Here is a 17,706-nt window from a genome sequence, read left to right as displayed (position 1 = left end):
GGCGTTCTGGCAGGCGGCGATGCAGATTTGTGGTGCCTCTAACCACGAACCAGGCACGGGCTGCAGCTCAGCGCCTGCTCCCCAGCTTTAATTTACACAGCTAATTAGATGGATTTACTGGCTTCAGCATCCCTCAGTCCCTATTTGCTTAAGGAGAAATAGATGAGCCCTGCCTGTCGAGTCAAGCCCAACAGGCCAATAACTCCAGCAGTGCAGGGCTCATCCAGTGGGAAGCACCTCAGATGGAGCAAGCCCTGGAACCTCAGCATCCAAAATATCCATTGCTTTCAGAGGAATTTAGGTGGCAGACACTGCTTAAAATCAGTTTTCATGCTTGGCTGGAGAAAACACCCTGCAAGGAACCACACAGGTCAGCACAGGCTGCTGGGGGGTGGGAAGATGGAGAAGTTAAGGAGTAACTCCTTCAACAAAGAACAGCCCTGAGATCCCCCTTCATTACCAGCACTTTGTTTAATGACCAGGGGTGAAGAGGTCACCCAGCCAGTGATGGACACAGGGAACACCAGAACATTCCAGCTGGCAACTTGGCCACTGGCAGCCCCCTCAAACCCAGCTCCTTTGGAAGCAGTTGATCATTTGTAGATGCCCAGCAAGGTAAGACTCTACAATAGCAAGGTAGGCTATTTCCTACTTTCTGATTTTAAGATTTAATTTCAGTTATTTATTTTCCTTTCTGCAGCGACATCCCACAGCCTGGCCACTCCAGTGACTGCTCAGGAGGTTTGGTGGCTGTTTAATGAAGATTACTAACAGGATTATTCACCATTATTTATTTTCTGTTAGACATACCAGCATGGGAACACAGGATGGAGCAGTTCCTAGGGGTACATCCCAAACTGCCCTTTGTGCATGCAGCCACTCCAGGACACTTCCAGCACTCCCGACATTGGAAATTTCTGGATGTGAAACTCTGCCCTGCTCGTTTTCACTGGATTCCCTCTGAAATCAGCACAGGTTGAAACAGGTCACTGAACTTAATCACAGACAGACACTGAAATCCCAGGGAAAGCCAAGCAGAGATGGAAAAAATATTCCATCTGACAGTCACTGAAGGAGACGTTTACACAGGGAGGTTTGGGTTTGGCTCTGCTCTGGAGTCTAAGTAGCAATTATAAAAATGGTGAATTTTTTCTCAAAAAATCTCGTCTCCTGCTTAGTCACTACCCCAGCCAGGTCTGGATTCGATTAGCAGGAGCAACAATATTCAAGTTTAAGTGCAGAAATGTAACACATCATCAGTTTTATGGAGCCAGTTCTGGTTTCACTCCCAAGAAAAGCTCACCAGAATTTTACTTTTTTCTGCAGCAAGATCACTGTATTCCTCCCCGTTTTGTACAGTGCTACATTTTAGAAAGAAATTATCTCAGTAGAGTCACTTACATGTTCCATTTTCAGCCTCCAAGTAAGCCAAGGCTCTAAAAACATCCTGCGGTCTAGCTTTTAGGCAAGGAAACCTCGCTTTTAGGTAAGGAAATCTTGCTTTTCAGGTGTGAATTACAACAATTAATAATCTGAATGAAAACACAAACACAGACATGCAAAAAGCAAATGTTCTTAAACCACATGAAGTGAACTAAAGGCAAGAGGAATTAGAGAGCATTGAGAACAGTCCAAGCCAAACCGTATCCAGCTTTATTAAAGGTACTTTTCATGAACAATCATGGTAATTTAGGCAGGACATGGGCTACAATCTGCAACATTTTACAACAACTGTCAAACTCCCCTCCCTTTGTGGACTACTGCAATGGAGAAGTAGCTAAAAACTGTAAGAATCTTCAGCTTGCACTTGTAAGAGGGCAAAGTTTAGAGTGAGGGTGGACACGTTCACATCCGCGCGTTGTCTGACAACTCTGCACAAAGCCACCCTGACTTTGAGAGGAAAACAAACTTGAGAGGCAGATTTCTGTATCTGAGGGTCCACAATAGAAAAGAGGAAGTGCAGCTCCTTTTTAAGCTGGTACATCCCAGATTGGACACCAGAAATCGGGACCATGTGACATCGGAAGGTCCCGGAATGCCAGTTCTACTCTGGTTTGGAGTGACGGGCTCGGGGTGAACAGGGGGGCACCAAAGGAGAACTGGTGGCATTGGGATTTGGAGTAGGCAACAGCACCTTGGGAGCTTTGATGTTCACTTGGACATAACTGACACACAGCATGGGGGAATCCCTTCTTCCTCCCTGCAGGAAGGGCCCTTCTTCCAAAAACTGGGGGACTGGCAAAAGCTTTTCTTATTAAAATTTAGGTTTTGAGAAATTTGTCCCCATTGCCCCCCACCCCCCCCCCCAGAACACAACAATGAAGCGGTCTGTGTGCTAACAACATAGCTTAAAAAAAAGTAAACCAAAATTCTGCATTGTTATAAAACTTGATAAAAAATAGTATTTCAAACTGTACAGTCACCAGAAGTACACAGTTATCAAAAATTCACACATTTTACTTGGCTTCACCAGCACCTTCGGCTTTCTGTGCCTGAAAAGGAAAAGGGGAAGAAGTCAACACATTTAAAAAATGGACACTAATTTTTCTATATAGCAAAACACTGAGCAGAAGAAATCCTCTCTGGGCTGCACAGCTCTGATTTTTAATAAATTTAACATCTGTTGCACCCTAAAACACAACTTAGAAGTTGCTTATTGAACTTTACAGAAGAACAGTAACTTCCATGTGGCAACATCCCCTGGCAAACAGACAACTTTAACTCTTTACCAACATCCCCCTCTGTGCTAAGCAACACTCCTCGTTGCCACAAGCCAAGACCTGTCCCGGTCTGAGAGGGAAAGGAATCAATGCTGGTGCACAACAGGCTGCTGGGATACCTGGTCTGTTTTGGCATCTCCATTTTCTGCAGGGTTGTTTCCCTCCTTGCCAGCATCAGCTTTTCCTTTCTTCCCCTTGGGCACCTTCTCGCTCTTCTGTAAATACAAGACAACATTTGCTGTCAGCCCCCAGCAGCCAGACACGAGCCACAGCCCCCGAGCAAGGAGTGTTGGCCCCACAACAACACAGACACCAATGTTTGTTTGCTAAGGGATTGACAGCAAGTGTGAAACCTTCACTTCAGTGTTTTTTATGCAAATTCTGTAAAATCTGCAAGTTTTAGTTCAGCTTTATGCAGCTCCATTTCCTCGCTACACAGCTGTTAATCAAAGGTTTGTTAGCTGTTATTATTGCCAGGCAATGCCAAAACTCATCATCCATTTATTCACCTTTCCAAGCAAGCCCTGACCCAACTCACCTTTGGAGCTGCTTTTTTAGGTTTGGGCTCTGGCTTGGGAGGAGCGGGCTTCTGCAAGGGAGAGAAAACCTGTGTTAGAGACTTGTGGAATGGTTTGGCTTGGGAGGACCTCACAGCCCCTCCAGTGTCACCCCTGCCATGGCAGGGACACCTCCCACTGTCCCAGGCTGCTCCAAGCCCCATCCAACCTGGTCTTGGGCACTGCCAGGGATCCAGGGGCAGCCACAGCTGCTCTGGGCACCCTGTGCCAGGGTTCCCCACCCTCACAGCCAGGAATTCATTCCCAATATCCCAGCCCTTTGGCAGTGGGAAGCCATTCCCCCTTGTCCTGGCACTCCAGGCCCTTGTTCAAGTCCTGCTCCAGAGAAACAAACTATTTTTTTTTTAAACATTCAGGCCAAATAGCTTAGCATTAGGAAAGCAAATAAAAACATTTGAAACTGCAGCACGATTATTGTCCATTATTTGCCACTCCCATAGCAGCACACAATGGGGCAGGTCCTTAAGGCAGGAACTTAATTTTCACCTCCAGCACCGACACACATTTACACACCCAGTGGTCATGTGTAAAACCACCAAGTGTTGTGACAGCTCTGCCCAGCAAGAGGATACTCACAGCAGATAACCTCGCTGATCTCCGCTGTGGCTGTTGGAAAAGGAGAACAGTTCTATTGAAACAACATAGAATATGAACTCTCAAAGTCTCACAAACTCGCTCTCTTCCCAAAGTAGTAAACGCCCAGAAATTATGATTATAGTTCTTTAGTTTTAAGAAATTAAGGCGGTAGTTTCCCAGTTTCCCTTTTTCTGTGCTCTCAAGAAACACGAGGTTATGCCATGGAAATTAGTAACAACTAATGATAGTTGAGTAGATTTCTCATGGTTAAAAAACAGTTAAGACTTTGAAAAGTCAGAATCAACTGAGACCAACCCTCCCCACTACTCCTCAGTTATTCTGTTAAACCTCATCTTCCAACAGAAACACTTGATGATCCAACTTTCTCAAAACACTGAACTTCTTACCTCATCCTTAACTTTGGCCTTATCGCCCTTGGTCTCTCCTTCAGCCTGGGGACATGGACACAGGTTGCAGGGACAAACGATGGACAGCATTCCCCGTCACCAGCCGCTGTTTTAACCCCCAAATCTCAAGGGGAACATCTCCATTCCACTCCCGGCGGGTACCGGCCCCTCCCCGCGGGGCCGGGGCGGGGGATGCCGGGGCACAACCCCGCACCGCCGCAGCCCAGGCGGGGCGGGAACCGCCGCCGCCTCCCCGGGCCGTGTGCGCGGTTCGTGCGGGGGCGCCGCTGCCCCCTCAAGGCGGGCTCCCCCTCCCGCCCCCGCCGTTTTGGCGGCAAAGCTCCGCCGCCGCTTCCCGCCCTTTACCGCCCCACACCGGCGCTCCCCTCCCCCCCCCATCCCTCACACCGACCTCCCGCCAAAACCAACCGGTTCGGACCGGCGGGGACCGCCAGCCCCTCCCGCACCCGCGGCCCTCGCCGGTAACGGGCCCCACGCCGCCCCCACCCCCGGCGAGGCCTCGCTCCTCCGTTACCGCCCCGAAAGCGGGAGGGGGGGAACGCGTAGTCCCGCCCCCCCTCCCACAGGCGGCTCCGTGAGGGGGGGAAAGGACACCGTGAGGGGGGAGAGGACGGCGGGGGTGGGGGGCGGCAGCTCCACGTACCTTTCTCTTCGGCATGGCTCCGCGTGTGTGAGTGTCTGTGTATGTGTGTGTGTGTGTGAGGGGGAGCGGAGCGCGCTGGGCGGCGTGAGGGGGCGGAGGGAGCGGCGCAGGGAGGCGGGGGTGGGGGAGCCGGGCGCGCTAGGCGCGGGGGGCTTGCGGGCGCGGTGCGGGGAGCGGTGCGCGGGGCTGCACCCAGCGGGCTGCGCTGGTCCCGACCCCACTAATTGGAATCGGGTGTTTATAAAGTTTTATATAGAGCCGGACGCGGCCCAACCGGTTCCAGCCGGATCCCCGCCGCCCCGCGCGCCCATTGGCCCGCGGGGGTCACGTGGGGTGGGGCCAAGGCGGGGAGGGAAGGAAGGGATTGGGGGGGGGCGCGAGGAGGGGGCGGCGCGCGCGCCATTCACACCACCCACCCCCCCCGTGCGCGCGCGCGGGAAACCCGCGGGGGGGGATGGGGATGGGGATGGGGGGGGGGGGGAAGAAAAAATGGGGAGGAAAAGGTGAAAATTCGGGATGTGCAAAGCGGCTCGGGGGGGGGAAGAAGCGGGGGACACCCCCCCAGCCCGCGCCCCGCCGCGATCCGGCGCGCAGGTGAGCGGAGCTGTTCGTTCAGCACCTCCGGCCCCGCGGGGCCCCCCGCGCCCGGAGGGGCTCCCGAGGGAGCCGCCGAGAGCCCTTTTTCCTGTAAAAACACGGGAGATGCGGAGAGCTGGATCCCAAAAAGGAGGCGGCAGTGCTGGAAGGAGAGAGAAAAATGTTAAAAAGCAATAAAATGACGTTAAATCAATTCACACAGGTGCCTGCTGCTGGTGCCAAGTGACTCGGGAAGTTGGGCTCCTTCCAAGAGAGGACATTCCTCACACCTGGCACAGCCATAGCCCGTGTGCTACAAATCCAGCTAAAGATCTTCATCACCACTTCACTGTGCCCTTAACTTTTCACTTTTCAGTTCAACCTCATTCAGAAAAACACCCCAAGGAACAGCCTTTCCCCCCCTTCCCTGTCCAGGTAAATTCAGGCTTTTTCAGACCCCAGCTGCATGTTTTTCCAGCCATGCTGATTTTTCCCATCTTCAACACATATAAATTAATGATGGAGGTTCTGTTCTCACTGACAGAAGCCTGTGGCTCTGTTCCCACAGATTCACTGGATAGATGCACTCCTGAAACTCTGGAGTTTGCCTGGGTAACTCATCTCCACCACCCTCTAACAAAGGAAGGCTCACAGGGGAAAGAACTGCAATTGCATTTACTGGAATATCTGATGCAGGTGGAACGTACATGGTCAGGTAACAGGAACCTTTTGCCACTGCTTGAAGGACTCTTCCTCCTCCCCTACTCCGGTGATGCCTTTTATAAAATGGATTAAAACTTTCAATACAAGTATTTTATAAACCAGGTCCTTCACTTACCTCACCTGCAACAGGACCGGTACTTTGTGGAAAGCCACCACTGTGGCTTTTGTCACCTGTAGAGTCATAACACAATGGAAAACTTTTTTTTTTCCTAAAGGCAAAAATGCATTTTTTGAGTAGAAGAGTCTCCCTATCAGCCTAGCAAAGCAGACTGGAGAGTTTCCATCTCATGGAGAGTACACTGTTTCCACAGTTTCCTGAAACATGGAGAAAATAAAATACAGCAAAAGAAGATTAAAATCAAAACAGCTCTCATCCTCTCAGCACATTTACATCCAAATTCTCTTTGCTACTTACACAAGAGGTGGTACCTGCACACAGCTTCACTCAGGCAGGCTTTGGGGTATCAGCAAACTGCTCATACCACACTGTAAAAATAACCTTCAAATAATTCCCAGGCTAACAGGAATCACATGAGGAGTCTGTCACAAATTAAATATTATTACATTCAACCTGGGTTCCAGCTTTATCACACCTTAAAATAAGCAGCTCTACATACTTTTAAACATTCAAGTTATTTTTAAAATAACTTTGGTATTAATATACTTTATTCCCAGTTTGACTACACAGTTCTTCACAATCACAGGCCAAGTGCTCAGTGTGCAGCACTTACAAGGCTGTTAAATCTGCATTTTTTGTGGTTTTCACCTGGAGGTAAGAAGAAACACTTCAAACCCAGCAACAGCTGGTACTGCCACACATGTGTGTGCATCAGGAGCAAAAATCAAGACATTTTCAGTTATTTTGATCGTGGGGACGGAAACCAGGAGGAATGAGAGATGGAAACAACCTTGGAAAACAGATTGTCCATCTCCCTGCCAATGGAAAACTGAGGACAAATAATACTCCACAGCTGCTCTGGCCACTCCCATTAGTATCAGGCAAACTGCCCTTCTGAACCATTTTGGCTGGGGTCAGAGGTTGGTTTTGGCTACTGAATTCCTGAATTAAGCCCACCCTCGTTCCCTGGAACTCCCTCAGAGGGTTTGGCATATTGTAGCCATCACCTGTGTTTAGCCTATTTCCTTTCCTTCCTGAGAAGGTTCATTCGCAACCAATCCTTTTTTCCTGCCTGCTCAGAGCCTTTCCCAAGGTCAGTGTGGTCCAACACCAGCACCTGGGTTTTCCCCACACACACTGCTCAGGAGAGTTCTCAGAACCTGCTGAAGCTTTGGAGCAGCTTTTTTTCCCTTACAGCAAGGCTGGAAACCCTTCCTTTAGCTCTCTGGAAACCAGGAGTGGATACACCCCACCCAGCAGTCAGGTGGGGAAAAGACAAGATGCTCTCAGTGAGCAGGCAGTGGGGAATGTCCCTGACACCAGGAATAATCCTCTCCCTGCAGAAAGCAGGGTTTTCTTGATGGGACAGCAGAGGACATCTCAACAGAAGATTCCCTACTGCAAAGCCATGGAAAGAGTCTGAGCCAGACTGATTTAACAGGACTGAACTGGTCTGGCTGGGCCAGTTCAGGAGGAATCAGAGAACTGGAGGAGGCTCATTGCAGTTAACTTCTTGTCACCGGAACACCTGGCCTGCCAAGGACCCAGCAGCAGAGACCCAGCAGGGTGCAGGTATCTGTCACCAGGGCAGGGAGGTGACACAGGATGGCACCACCTTCCTCAGCAGCATCACAGACCAGGAGAGTTCACAGAAGCCATCCCTGCTCCAGGCAGGGCCAGCAGGACGGGAGCTCCTGGAGCAGCCCTGGCTGCCCACGGCAGGACCGCGCTGAGCCAGTCCCTGCGGGCAGCAGCTGCTTGCTCCGAACACTCTGTTCCCCAGAGCCCAGCACCTGTGTCATGCAGACACCGGACACAGGCTCTCGAAGAAGTCTGCTCTCTTGTGCTCCAGGGCCTGCAGGAAGCCCTGGATCCTCTCCTCCCGCAGGGCTGTGCATTTCTGCAGCAGTGTCCGCTGGCGCCGTGAGTCTCCATGGGGCACGCACCCTTCCTGCTGCAGCTTCTTGGTCACGTAAGCCTGGTCCCTCTCCATCTGCTGTCGCCTCCTCTCCTCCAGGTAGGAGTCTCTGGCCTTCTGGAGTGAAAAGCAGCGAATGTTAGCACCTTAGCAGGCCTCTCAGCTCACCTGTGGTACGGGGGGCACAAACAGCCTCCGCCTGGCCACGGATCTGCAGGCTCACTCAAGGCTGGCTCTGGGTCTGCCTCTTCCACCTTGAGGCAGGCTGCTTGACTGGTTATAAAAAATACAGGGATATCCTTCTGGGCCTTGCCTCCAAGAAACAGCTCTGGTCAGAGCATTAACTCCTAGTTAGAACAGATAAAAGTCAGGACAGATTGTGGGAATACCCTCAGATATTGGAGTCAGAGAGGAATAGCTAAAGGAGAACTCTTGAACCCCAGACATGTGCACTCATATCCTCACCAGTGTTATCACAGCATTTTTGATCCTATTCCCCTGGCTGCTGAAAGGTTTTAGGGGATTCTAAACCATGACTTACAGGGCAATTCTTTGAGATGATCCAGTATTGAGCTAATCAGCTTTAAAAAAAAAGCAGGAATAAGCTCAGCACTCCCAAATTTCTGTGATCTAAGGGTGTACTGGCTTGAGACACAACAGGAGAAAGGCAAAGGCAGGACCCGTCCTTGTCTACCCTTCAAGTATTTGAAATATTTTGTTGTAGAACATCACTTTCAGATTTCTCCTTATGGCACACATCCTAGCCTGCAGCTTCCAACAGCAAAAACACATCAGCAGGCAGGAATATTGAGGTTCTATTTTTAAAAACTGTAAAACTGGTCACTGTGACATAAACTGATACACACACACACACTTGGGAAGTGCTGGTCTTTCAAACAAGCAAGAAGAATAATTACTCTAATGAGAGCCTAACTCACTCATCCCCACATTTTTCCTAAGCCCAAGGCAGCTATAGCTCTGGAAATTAGCTTTTGTTGTGCTGGCAATGTGAGCAGAAATATCCCCAGCAAACTCACTGAATGGATGCACTCCAGGGCTGACTTGAACTGCAAGGATCATCATCAGCCTGCTGAGCAGAAGATTTCAATCCCTCAAAGTGCAATTCTGTTTATTGCCCAGAAAAGACTCAGCTTGCCACTGCAGGGGCAGGGTGGCCAGCCAAGCCCTGCATTCCTTCCCAAGATCTACCAGGTACCAAAAGCAAGGTCCAGCTGATCCTGGGGCTCCATGGAGAGCAACAACCAGCTGGGAAATAAAATGGCAGCCATGAAAAGTGAGGCTGTTTGAGCTGATGGAAGGAAGATATTTTTTGTCCAGTACCTCCAAATCAAGGGGGGGTTTCTGTACCTTGTCACCCCTTCCATCCTGCTGCCCATCCACATCCCAAAAGCAGCAGCACATTCCCAAAATACACACAGCTGATGTAAAACATCCTGGCTTCTCAGCAATTCCCCCCCAGTCCCACCATCCTGACTGACAGCAACCCTTCCACCAAGAGAATTTGCTTTGTGACCTCTTTTGGATTTCAGGATCACTTATTTAACATTTAAAAAGACCCAGCGCCTAAATCTCACCTCTTCTGAGGGAGAAGCCCTCCCTTTGCACAATTGTGAGGGCTCCCTGGAAAAAAAGGCCAGCCTTAGACACTGCAAAGTGGCTCTTACAGGGAGAAAACTGACCAGAGAACAAATGTGGACAATGAGAAATCTTGATAATAGCATGGCATGAACACATCTAGCCACCAACCAGAACTAAGAAAAGATGAGAATAGCTGGGAACAGAAGCTGCATTTGTTGCCTGTTAGAAACCAGCACCAGGAGCAAAGTCAGAACAGTGACCTTACTGTTCAGACAGAGGCCAAGCTCATGGCAATGACAAACACTACTGCCTTTTTTGCTTCCCTCTTTGTGCAGAAGGTGAACTGCCATTAGTTGTACTAATACAATGAATTGCTGGTAGGAAAAGGGCAGACTTGGGCCAGAAATAGGAACAAAAGAGGTTAAGGACATGGAGAGTTTGGATGCTGCCAGACTGGCTGCACTTGATTGAATTCACCCATAACCACAGCTGGCTATAATCTCTTCGACAACTCTCAGGGCTGAGCAATGTCCCTGAAGGTAGAAAAGGGCAATGTAATGCCTGTTTTTAAAAGGAGGACCCAAATAATTAAGGAACAGACACATTCAGCAGTGAGATATGGTGGGGATGAAGAGCTGCCACACTGAGGTCCTTCTGCCAGTCACTGCTGCCCTCCACATTTCTCCATCAAGAGTTCCAGCTCCCACACTTGTTTTGCTTAAAAATAGCCAAACTACTATCTCACTACTGAATTGGACAGCTGTATCAGAACCAGACCAGGGAGAGCTCAGGGCAACAGATCTAAAAGAAGAGGAACAATGTCAGTGAGCAATAAGAACAATCCCTTCAGCAGGTACATCTGGACCCACCAGAAAGAGGACACTTGTCCACAGACTCACAGCTCAGGCTGCCTCATTTCAGCTCCCAGAAAGGAAACTCTACACCCACTAGTTACAATCCTAAAAACAATAGTGGAGTTAGAGCATGTGAGTACTCCCTGCTTGTTCCAGTGTGAGCAGAGCACGTGCTTACAGCACTGATGAAGTGTCTGGGTTGAACTGGCAGATTTCACTCTGTGGCAGACCAGGAGTGTTCACTGGGTGCGTGAGGTCTGGGACAGATGCTCCCGCTGGTGGAATGAGCAATGAGTAACAGAGACAATGCTGACTTTGGATATTTTGGGTCTTGCTGAAAGTAGAGGAGTCTGGCCACACACCAAGGTGTTGTAACAAGCCACAAGGATACAGGAGAAGCCACACATGAGCTGCTACTGAAACAAGATCACAAGATCTTAACTAACAAGCACTGCTCCCACTTTGCACTCTCACCTGATCTCCAGCTGCTGTGCAGGTAACACAGGGGCTGGGCTTTCCACTTCCCCAAGACTCCCTTACCTGTAAAGCACTGTAGTTCATCTGGAACTGAAGGATAGCTTCACACAAGTTCCAAAAGGAATATTCTGGCCACAAGACTGATTGAAACACCAGGCATGAATGGGATGTCTGCAGAAAGGAAGATCACAAACAATTTAATCACTGAGCAAGAGAAAAAGTCATTAAGATGCAACTCTGTGGGGCGAACTATGCCACTTTCCCCACAAAGGGTTTACCTAGGCTGTGTTATCAGATTCTACTTAAAGTGAGGTAAAAACCAGCTAAGAGAGTCTGAAATTGCACAATGTAGAGTACTTCTAATTAGTTTTCAATGCTGGGACACCAGTCATCCACTCCTGCAAAGGCATCAGCAGAATTCTTTCTATTGCTGTGTTGGTCTTCAGAGAGGTATTTTTAACAGCTTAAGCATCACAGACTTATAAAAAAACCTAAAATAGCAACACTGGAGTACCAAAGGCTAAGGGAATAACAGTTGAACTAAGGATCAGGACATGACATTTAAGCCATTCTTCAAATGACATCTCATGATATTCCTTACTGCCCACTCATGGCTTTCAAACTGCTTAGTGAAGCCAAGAGCTGTGGTGCACTGAAGATATCCGCGAGCTGGATAATGAAAGATTTCAAGTCAAAACCTATTTTTGCCACCAAGTTCCTCACAGTCTGAGGTAAATAAGTTCCTATGATGACTGCTAAAACAGTCCAACACTTAACAGGACTCCTCTACCACTGAGAGGAGCAAGGAAAGTGTTATTTCATAGCATCAACACCACCCAGGGTATAGGTGTGCCCAAAAGTAGGGGAGGAGAGGGGATGCCTTGGTAGGTAACCACAGCTCAGGCCAGACAACTTCTGAGAACTTGCCAATTAAATAATTTGGAATGGGAATAATTTGATGTGGTTGCCTAAAGGCAATTGGGTTTTGGCTCCAAATTGTACATATCAAAGAACATGTGAACTTCAGCTGAAGCAACTCCACTCAAATGTTCTCTACAAACAAGTAATTATCTAAAGGTGAGGAAAGGAGCAAAGGGACAGGAATTCATGATTTTAGGCAAACACAGATCTGCCAGAAACAGATCGCTGAGAGGTGCCCCAGCACTCAGTCCATCCTGGAAACCACCTGACCCCAGCACAAGGAGTTTCAGAGCCCTCACATCTGCTTGCACCTGGAGTCAGTGGAACACCAGCACCCTCTGAGGCAAAGATGGAATACCCCAAGGAGAGAACAGAGACCTTACCTGCCAGAGCAAGAAATCGCTGAGGCGAACCTCTCCAGAGGTTCTTATCAGCAGGTCTGGGTCGGGGGAGTTGTTGGTGTACAGACACTTATCCAGCAGCGATTCAGACACGTCACTAAAAGAGACACACTTTATTAGACACCCTTCCTGGCCTGATGGATGTGGCACAAACCAGAATTAAGGGGTTTTATGTAAACTCAGGGCTGCAAAAACTGGGTGGTGGAGCTGAACCACAGACAGTCATCAACTTGCTTCTTTTAGACACTGGTGTCTGCTCCACAGGCTATTCCAAATGCTATTTCAGCCCCCAGAGCATCCCACTCCATGCTCTTTGAAACATAACACAGTGGTGGAAGCAGACTGTGAGGGCTTCCATCTGGAGCAGGGAGCAGAGTGTAACTATTCCTTCTCCTTCAGGGTGGAGGAACAGTGCAGCATTCATGATTCATCTGTTGTTTGACCTCATAGCTAAGACTGTCAGCCAAGCAGCCAATTGTTGTGGCATAAAATCTGCCTTCACATTTAAACTAACTTAAGACACAGACCTAATTTCTTTTCTGTCTTGGTTGTGTATCTATCACCATGGTAACTAAAATAATAAAAGCCAAACATTGCATAGTAACTTTAAGTCATTTGTTCCAGTCACACTGGTTTAATGAGATCTATTTAAAAGCCACTTGGCTTCTGAGAGGTTTCTCATGCAGTGTGAGTGGTAAGACAGGCAGGATTCATCCAAAAGCCTCACAGAGAAAGCAAAGAGTTACCTGGGTTCCAGCAGTCCTTGTTCTACCCCCCAGGCCATCTCCCTGACAGCATTGCTGATCTCATGTCTCGATGTGTAAGCAAAGCAGACGTTCAGAAAGCACCTGCACAGAGGATAAGATGTGAAAGGCTCATCCTGGGACGGCCCAGCAGATGACAGTGATGTGTGCTTGTAGGACCAAGAAGAAAAAAGAGGTGTAGCATGTCTGACAAGTCCCAGTCCTCAGGGAGAGGAGGAAGGCGTGAGGTATCAGCTCTTTAAACTGGGTGTCACTTACTTGTTGTAGTTCCTGGTTGCCAGCACAGCTTGGGCAATCAGCTCCTGGATATCCACGGGCAGGAGGGGCAGATCCCCGAGGACACGGATGCACACCCCGTGCTTCTTCAGGTTCTCCCTGCACCCAACCACAGTGGGGACCACAGAAAACACATCAGTCTCTACTGCACAAGTGCCAACATCCACCCACAGCTTCAGCAAAACTGGGAGCTGGACAAAAGGCAAAACCACCAAATGGTTTTCAGGTGTGCAAAACTGGCTGAGATTTGATCATCCCGAACCATTTCATAAAGGCACAGTGATCATTCCCCACACCAGTTCCTGAGGTACAGACATAACCAAAGGACCAGGACATGATCCCAGATTAGGCATTCCTACCTGTGGAGGCTTAGAATACAACCATAGGCTCTGGGCACCTCCAAGTAACCAAAAATTAGGATAAAGCTTTGCTATTTCATGAAAACAACATCTGGCACTCTGTGTTTCTGATTCTGCTGTGTTTATCTGAAAGCTGTCCTCGTCCCCATGGTTTGGATGGCACAGTTGTCCCAAATCTGATGCGCAGGGGGAGCGTGCATGCACAGAGCTCTACACCCCACCCAGGCAGGCACAGCCCCTTTAATCTCTGACTGCAGGTCGGGAAGGCTCTCCTCATTAATCCATTCTCACAGCTTGTAACATCCCTGCAATTCGTCGTGTCCTGCCCCAGTTCCACCCTGTGGGACACACGTGAGGGAGTCTTACTGCTCCTCCAGGAGGCGGCTGAACTTCTGTCTGGCCAGGTCCATGAGCCCATCCACCTCCTCCTTGGAGCGTTTGAAGTTCTCAATGCTGAAGGCATAAACTGTCACTTCCCGAATGCCCAGGTTCAAGCACCACCGCAGTGTCTGCAAGAAGACAAAATGTAACAATCAGGCCAGCAAGACACAACTTCTCCATGTAAAACCTTCCTGTGGTTTCCCACCAGGCCAGGACTGCATCAAAAGGAAGGACTATCAAAAATATGAAACTCCTAGATGTGAATTTCAGATTCATTTTAAAGAACAGGAGGAAAATATCACTGTCTGAGGATGAGAATCCATCACAGGGGACTCATCCAGCCAGGAAAAGCACCATTGGTTTATAAATTAAATAGTACTGTACCTTTCAAAACCTTTTCAAAAAAAAGTCAACCTGTTTCACAGAAATAAAAGCCTTGAGATTTGTAAGGCAGATATGTTAATTGAGTGCAAAACAGAAGAAAAAAACAGCTGAATAGAATGACTCTGCAAGATAACAGAGAGAGGGAGGAGCTCAAGTTGTGAATCCTGACGATGAACAGCAGCTCCAAGGAAGGGTGAAGAGAAGGAACACAGGACACCAGTCCAGCAGCAAACCCAGCTCAAACTCCCACCACACAAAGGCAGAAAACATCCTCCTCACCTGTGCCAGCTTATCAAAGCCTTGGGAATGTCCCTGCTGCCTCTCCACGTGACACTTCTGGGCGTAGCGGCGATTGCCATCCATGATGAAGGCAACGTGCTTGGGCATTGGACCTGCCTGGAAAACAGGGAGAAACACAGGAGACCAGCAGGTGAGCAGGGCTGTCCCCACAGCCAGCTCAGCCCCTGTCCCCAGCAGCCCTGTGTGCTCCCAGGGGTGCAGGGCTGTCTCCCTGCAGCTGGAATGAGCAGGGTGCTCGTTTCCTCTTTGCCAACCCCAGTTTAGGGTCTCCAAAGAAACAGCTCAGTGCTGACAGTTGCCTGAACTGAAAAGCAGCTCTGCCCTCCCCACTCCTCTCAGGACAGAGCTGCAGTGCTCAGGAGCTCTGCTGCAACAGCTGCAGCCACAGAGGAGGAGGAGGAGGGCATGCAGGGGGTTATGCTGCATTTTTTATTTCAGAGCCCTTTTCACAGACACAGTTACCTTCAGAGAACACAAGAAAAGGCCATAAGACTTCCCCCCACAAAGAGGAGGGTTCCTTTCCACTGACCTCACAAGGGCAGCACCATCAGTCTCAAGCCTGAGCAAGGAGAGAATTTTCCTGGAACTGGTGAGTTTTTGTTCCAATACTCAAGTTTCATTCCTTCAGCTCCCAGTGTGAGGATCTCTCTTCTCTCCCTCCTTCCCATGCCCTGCCTCCCTCAGCAAGGGCACAGATCCTCATTGGCAAGCACTGCCTACAGCCTTGCTCATTTGCAAGGCTAAGCCTAAGTAATCTCCCACCCTGGGATGGAGTTTAGGGATGCACATCCAGTGCCAGCACTAAATGCAGCCTTGCCAACAACGCTCCCTTTCCAGAGCACTGCAGCCACAGAGACAGTTCCACCCTGGAGAGCCTGCCAGCTCTTCACCACAAAATCCACCCAAATCCATCCCTTACCTTAATGATGTTGGCACAGAACCTCTCTATGATGGTCAGTTCGCCCTCTCTGATCCACGACATTTTTTATTGAGAGCTCCTTTCCTTTTTCAAAGGGAAGATGAAAATGAAGGGGTTAAAGGTGATTGTTTGAGCCCAAAGCAAACAAACCACCTGGGAAAAATCAGCTCTGACTTGCTGCTCTGGAGCCCTTTACATTGTCTGTGCAAATCCTTTGATAAGCAGGCTCAGAAACAGGCTCTGGAATTTTCCAGCTGTGTCATCAGAGTGGATTCTGCACCAGCTGGTGCAAGGAAAACCATGCCCGAGTCCTGCAGCCTGCAGGACTGGTTCGTACAGACCCACCCCAGCACGAACAGCCCAGACCCACCCGCCTGGACTCCATCCCACCATCCAGGGGCAGCAGCAGATCCAATTACGCTCAGGAGTTCATTCTCCGTGGGGGCTTTCTCGGCCTCCTCCCTCAGGAGGGGATCCCCACCCACAGCCACAAATATCCGAGCACGGACCTGCCGAACCTCGGGCTGCTCCTAAAGCTCTGAACGCTCGCCTTGCCCGGCTCGGGCTGAGCACACCCAGCGCCCCCGCCGGCTGCTGATGGTCAGCGAACGGCAGGCAGCCCTTCACGCGCGGTTTGACCCCGTGCTCCCAAAGAACGCCCTTCAGAGAGGGCTGCACGCCTAGGGCAGCGCCGGGAGGGCCGCGCCTCGCTGCCCGGGCCGGGCGGGCGCAGCCGGGAGCCGCAGCCCCCGGGAGCCCGTCCCGCCGCCGGCAGCGAGCGGAGCCGGCCGAGAGCGGGCCGCACACCCAGACCCTGCGGGTGCCTCCGCTCCCGGCAGCCCCCCGGGCGCTCCCAGCAGCCACCCGGGCCCTCCCGGGCGGGAAGCGCACGGTGGGGACGGGGCGTCCCTTAGGCCTTCGCCGGCTCCGTGAGTGGAGGGGCGCGGCCGCCGAGGGGAGAGACACAATGGAAGGAGACTCAGTCCGCCCGCAACGCCCCCACCGTGCCCGGGAAGCCCCGGCTCTCCCCCGGTCCCTCCCGGTCCCCGTACCGGTCCCGGCTGCGCCGCCTCAGCCTCCGCCGGAGAGTGACGTGCCCTTCCGCTTACGTCACACGGCGGCGCGCACGGGGGGGTGCGCGGGGATTGGGGGGCGCTTTGAGGGGAGGGGAAATGGCGGGGGGGAGCTGTGAGGGGAGATGGTGAGGGAAAGGACACGGGGAATGGCTTCAGAGGGACAGAAGGCACGGGTAGATTGGCAGGAAATTCTCCCTCTGTGAGGGTGGGGAGGCACAGGGTGCCCAGAGCAGCTGTGGCTGCCCCTGGATCCCTGGAAGTGTCCAAGGCCAGGCTTGACATGGGGGCTTGGAGCAGCCTGGCACAGTGGAAGGTGTCCGTGCCATGGCAGGGGTGGGATTATTGGATGGGCTTTAATATCCCTTCCACCCAAAGCGGTCTGTGTTTCTGTGACAGGGCTGGGCCACTTGTGGGGGGCTGCAGGGGAGGTGGCCCTGCTGCCCCCCTTTGGGGTCTGGGCTCCTCAGCCCCAGGGGAGAAAAACACAAGTAACCACACACAGAACGTCACCAGCAGTCATTGCCCATGGTCTTTATTATTTTTTTTTCCAGAAAAGAAAAAAAAACCCTCATTTTACATAGTTGGTACAAAAACAAAAATAAAACGAGCAGAAGGGGGGGAAACCTGCAGCAGCAGGAACTGAGGATGTCGCTGCAGGGACTCCGGCAGGAAATGTCTTTGGGAAGTGTGAGTAACCACTCAGGGGTCACCCTGA

At 50.6% G+C, this 17,706-nt stretch overlaps 2 protein-coding genes and 1 long non-coding RNA gene across 4 annotated transcripts; 1 reads left to right on the top strand and 2 right to left on the bottom strand.

Moving 5' to 3' along the window:
• Positions 1–1,625: 1,625 nt before the first annotated feature.
• On the bottom strand, positions 1,626–5,265 carry HMGN2 (high mobility group nucleosomal binding domain 2). Its single transcript, XM_053999002.1, has 6 exons — positions 4,946–5,265; positions 4,282–4,326; positions 3,875–3,904; positions 3,259–3,309; positions 2,840–2,935; positions 1,626–2,492 (listed from the first exon to the last, which is right to left on the bottom strand). Exons 1-6 carry the CDS (start codon positions 4,958–4,960, stop codon positions 2,457–2,459), a joined length of 273 nt encoding a protein of 90 aa, XP_053854977.1. The 5' UTR covers positions 4,961–5,265; the 3' UTR covers positions 1,626–2,456.
• A 600-nt stretch (positions 5,266–5,865) lies between these two features.
• On the top strand, positions 5,866–6,346 carry LOC128818995 (uncharacterized). Its single transcript, XR_008440621.1, has 2 exons — positions 5,866–5,956; positions 6,090–6,346. It is a non-coding gene; the product is annotated as an uncharacterized LOC128818995 (long non-coding RNA).
• Positions 6,347–6,783: 437 nt separating this feature from the next.
• Positions 6,784–17,019, bottom strand: DHDDS (dehydrodolichyl diphosphate synthase subunit). Of its 2 annotated transcripts, none has more exons than XM_053998866.1 (9): positions 16,968–17,019; positions 15,916–15,999; positions 14,976–15,092; positions 14,298–14,440; positions 13,555–13,671; positions 13,279–13,380; positions 12,515–12,629; positions 11,274–11,381; positions 6,784–8,397 (listed from the first exon to the last, which is right to left on the bottom strand). In XM_053998866.1, exons 2-9 carry the CDS (start codon positions 15,976–15,978, stop codon positions 8,161–8,163), a joined length of 1,002 nt encoding a protein of 333 aa, XP_053854841.1. In that variant the 5' UTR covers positions 15,979–15,999; positions 16,968–17,019; the 3' UTR covers positions 6,784–8,160. The 2 variants fall into 2 exon arrangements, with proteins under 2 accessions (XP_053854841.1, XP_053854842.1); XM_053998867.1 differs by lacking the exon at positions 16,968–17,019 and adding an exon at positions 16,425–16,486.
• Between the last annotated feature and the right edge of the window lie 687 nt (positions 17,020–17,706).

Source organism: Vidua macroura, chromosome 25 (assembly GCF_024509145.1).
Source record: "Vidua macroura isolate BioBank_ID:100142 chromosome 25, ASM2450914v1, whole genome shotgun sequence".
Lineage (NCBI taxonomy): Eukaryota > Metazoa > Chordata > Aves > Passeriformes > Viduidae > Vidua > Vidua macroura.
Note: the sequence above shows the minus strand (reverse complement) of the source record. Positions and strands in the feature narration are given on the sequence as shown.

Coding starts and splice junctions, on each gene's coding strand:
- HMGN2 (XM_053999002.1), bottom strand. Junction 3,905..4,281: donor AGGCCAAAGTTAAGGATGAG/GTAAGAAGTTCA, acceptor CTTTTCCAACAG/CCACAGCGGAGATCAGCGAG. Junction 2,936..3,258: donor CTAAAAAAGCAGCTCCAAAG/GTGAGTTGGGTC, acceptor TTGTATTTACAG/AAGAGCGAGAAGGTGCCCAA.
- DHDDS (XM_053998866.1), bottom strand. CDS start 15,978: ATGTCGTGGATCAGAGAGGGCGAACTGACCATCATAGAGAGGTTCTGT. Junction 15,093..15,915: donor TCTGTGCCAACATCATTAAG/GTAAGGGATGGA, acceptor CCTGTTTTCCAG/GCAGGTCCAATGCCCAAGCA. Junction 12,630..13,278: donor CAAGGACTGCTGGAACCCAG/GTAACTCTTTGC, acceptor TGTCTCTTTTAG/TGACGTGTCTGAATCGCTGC.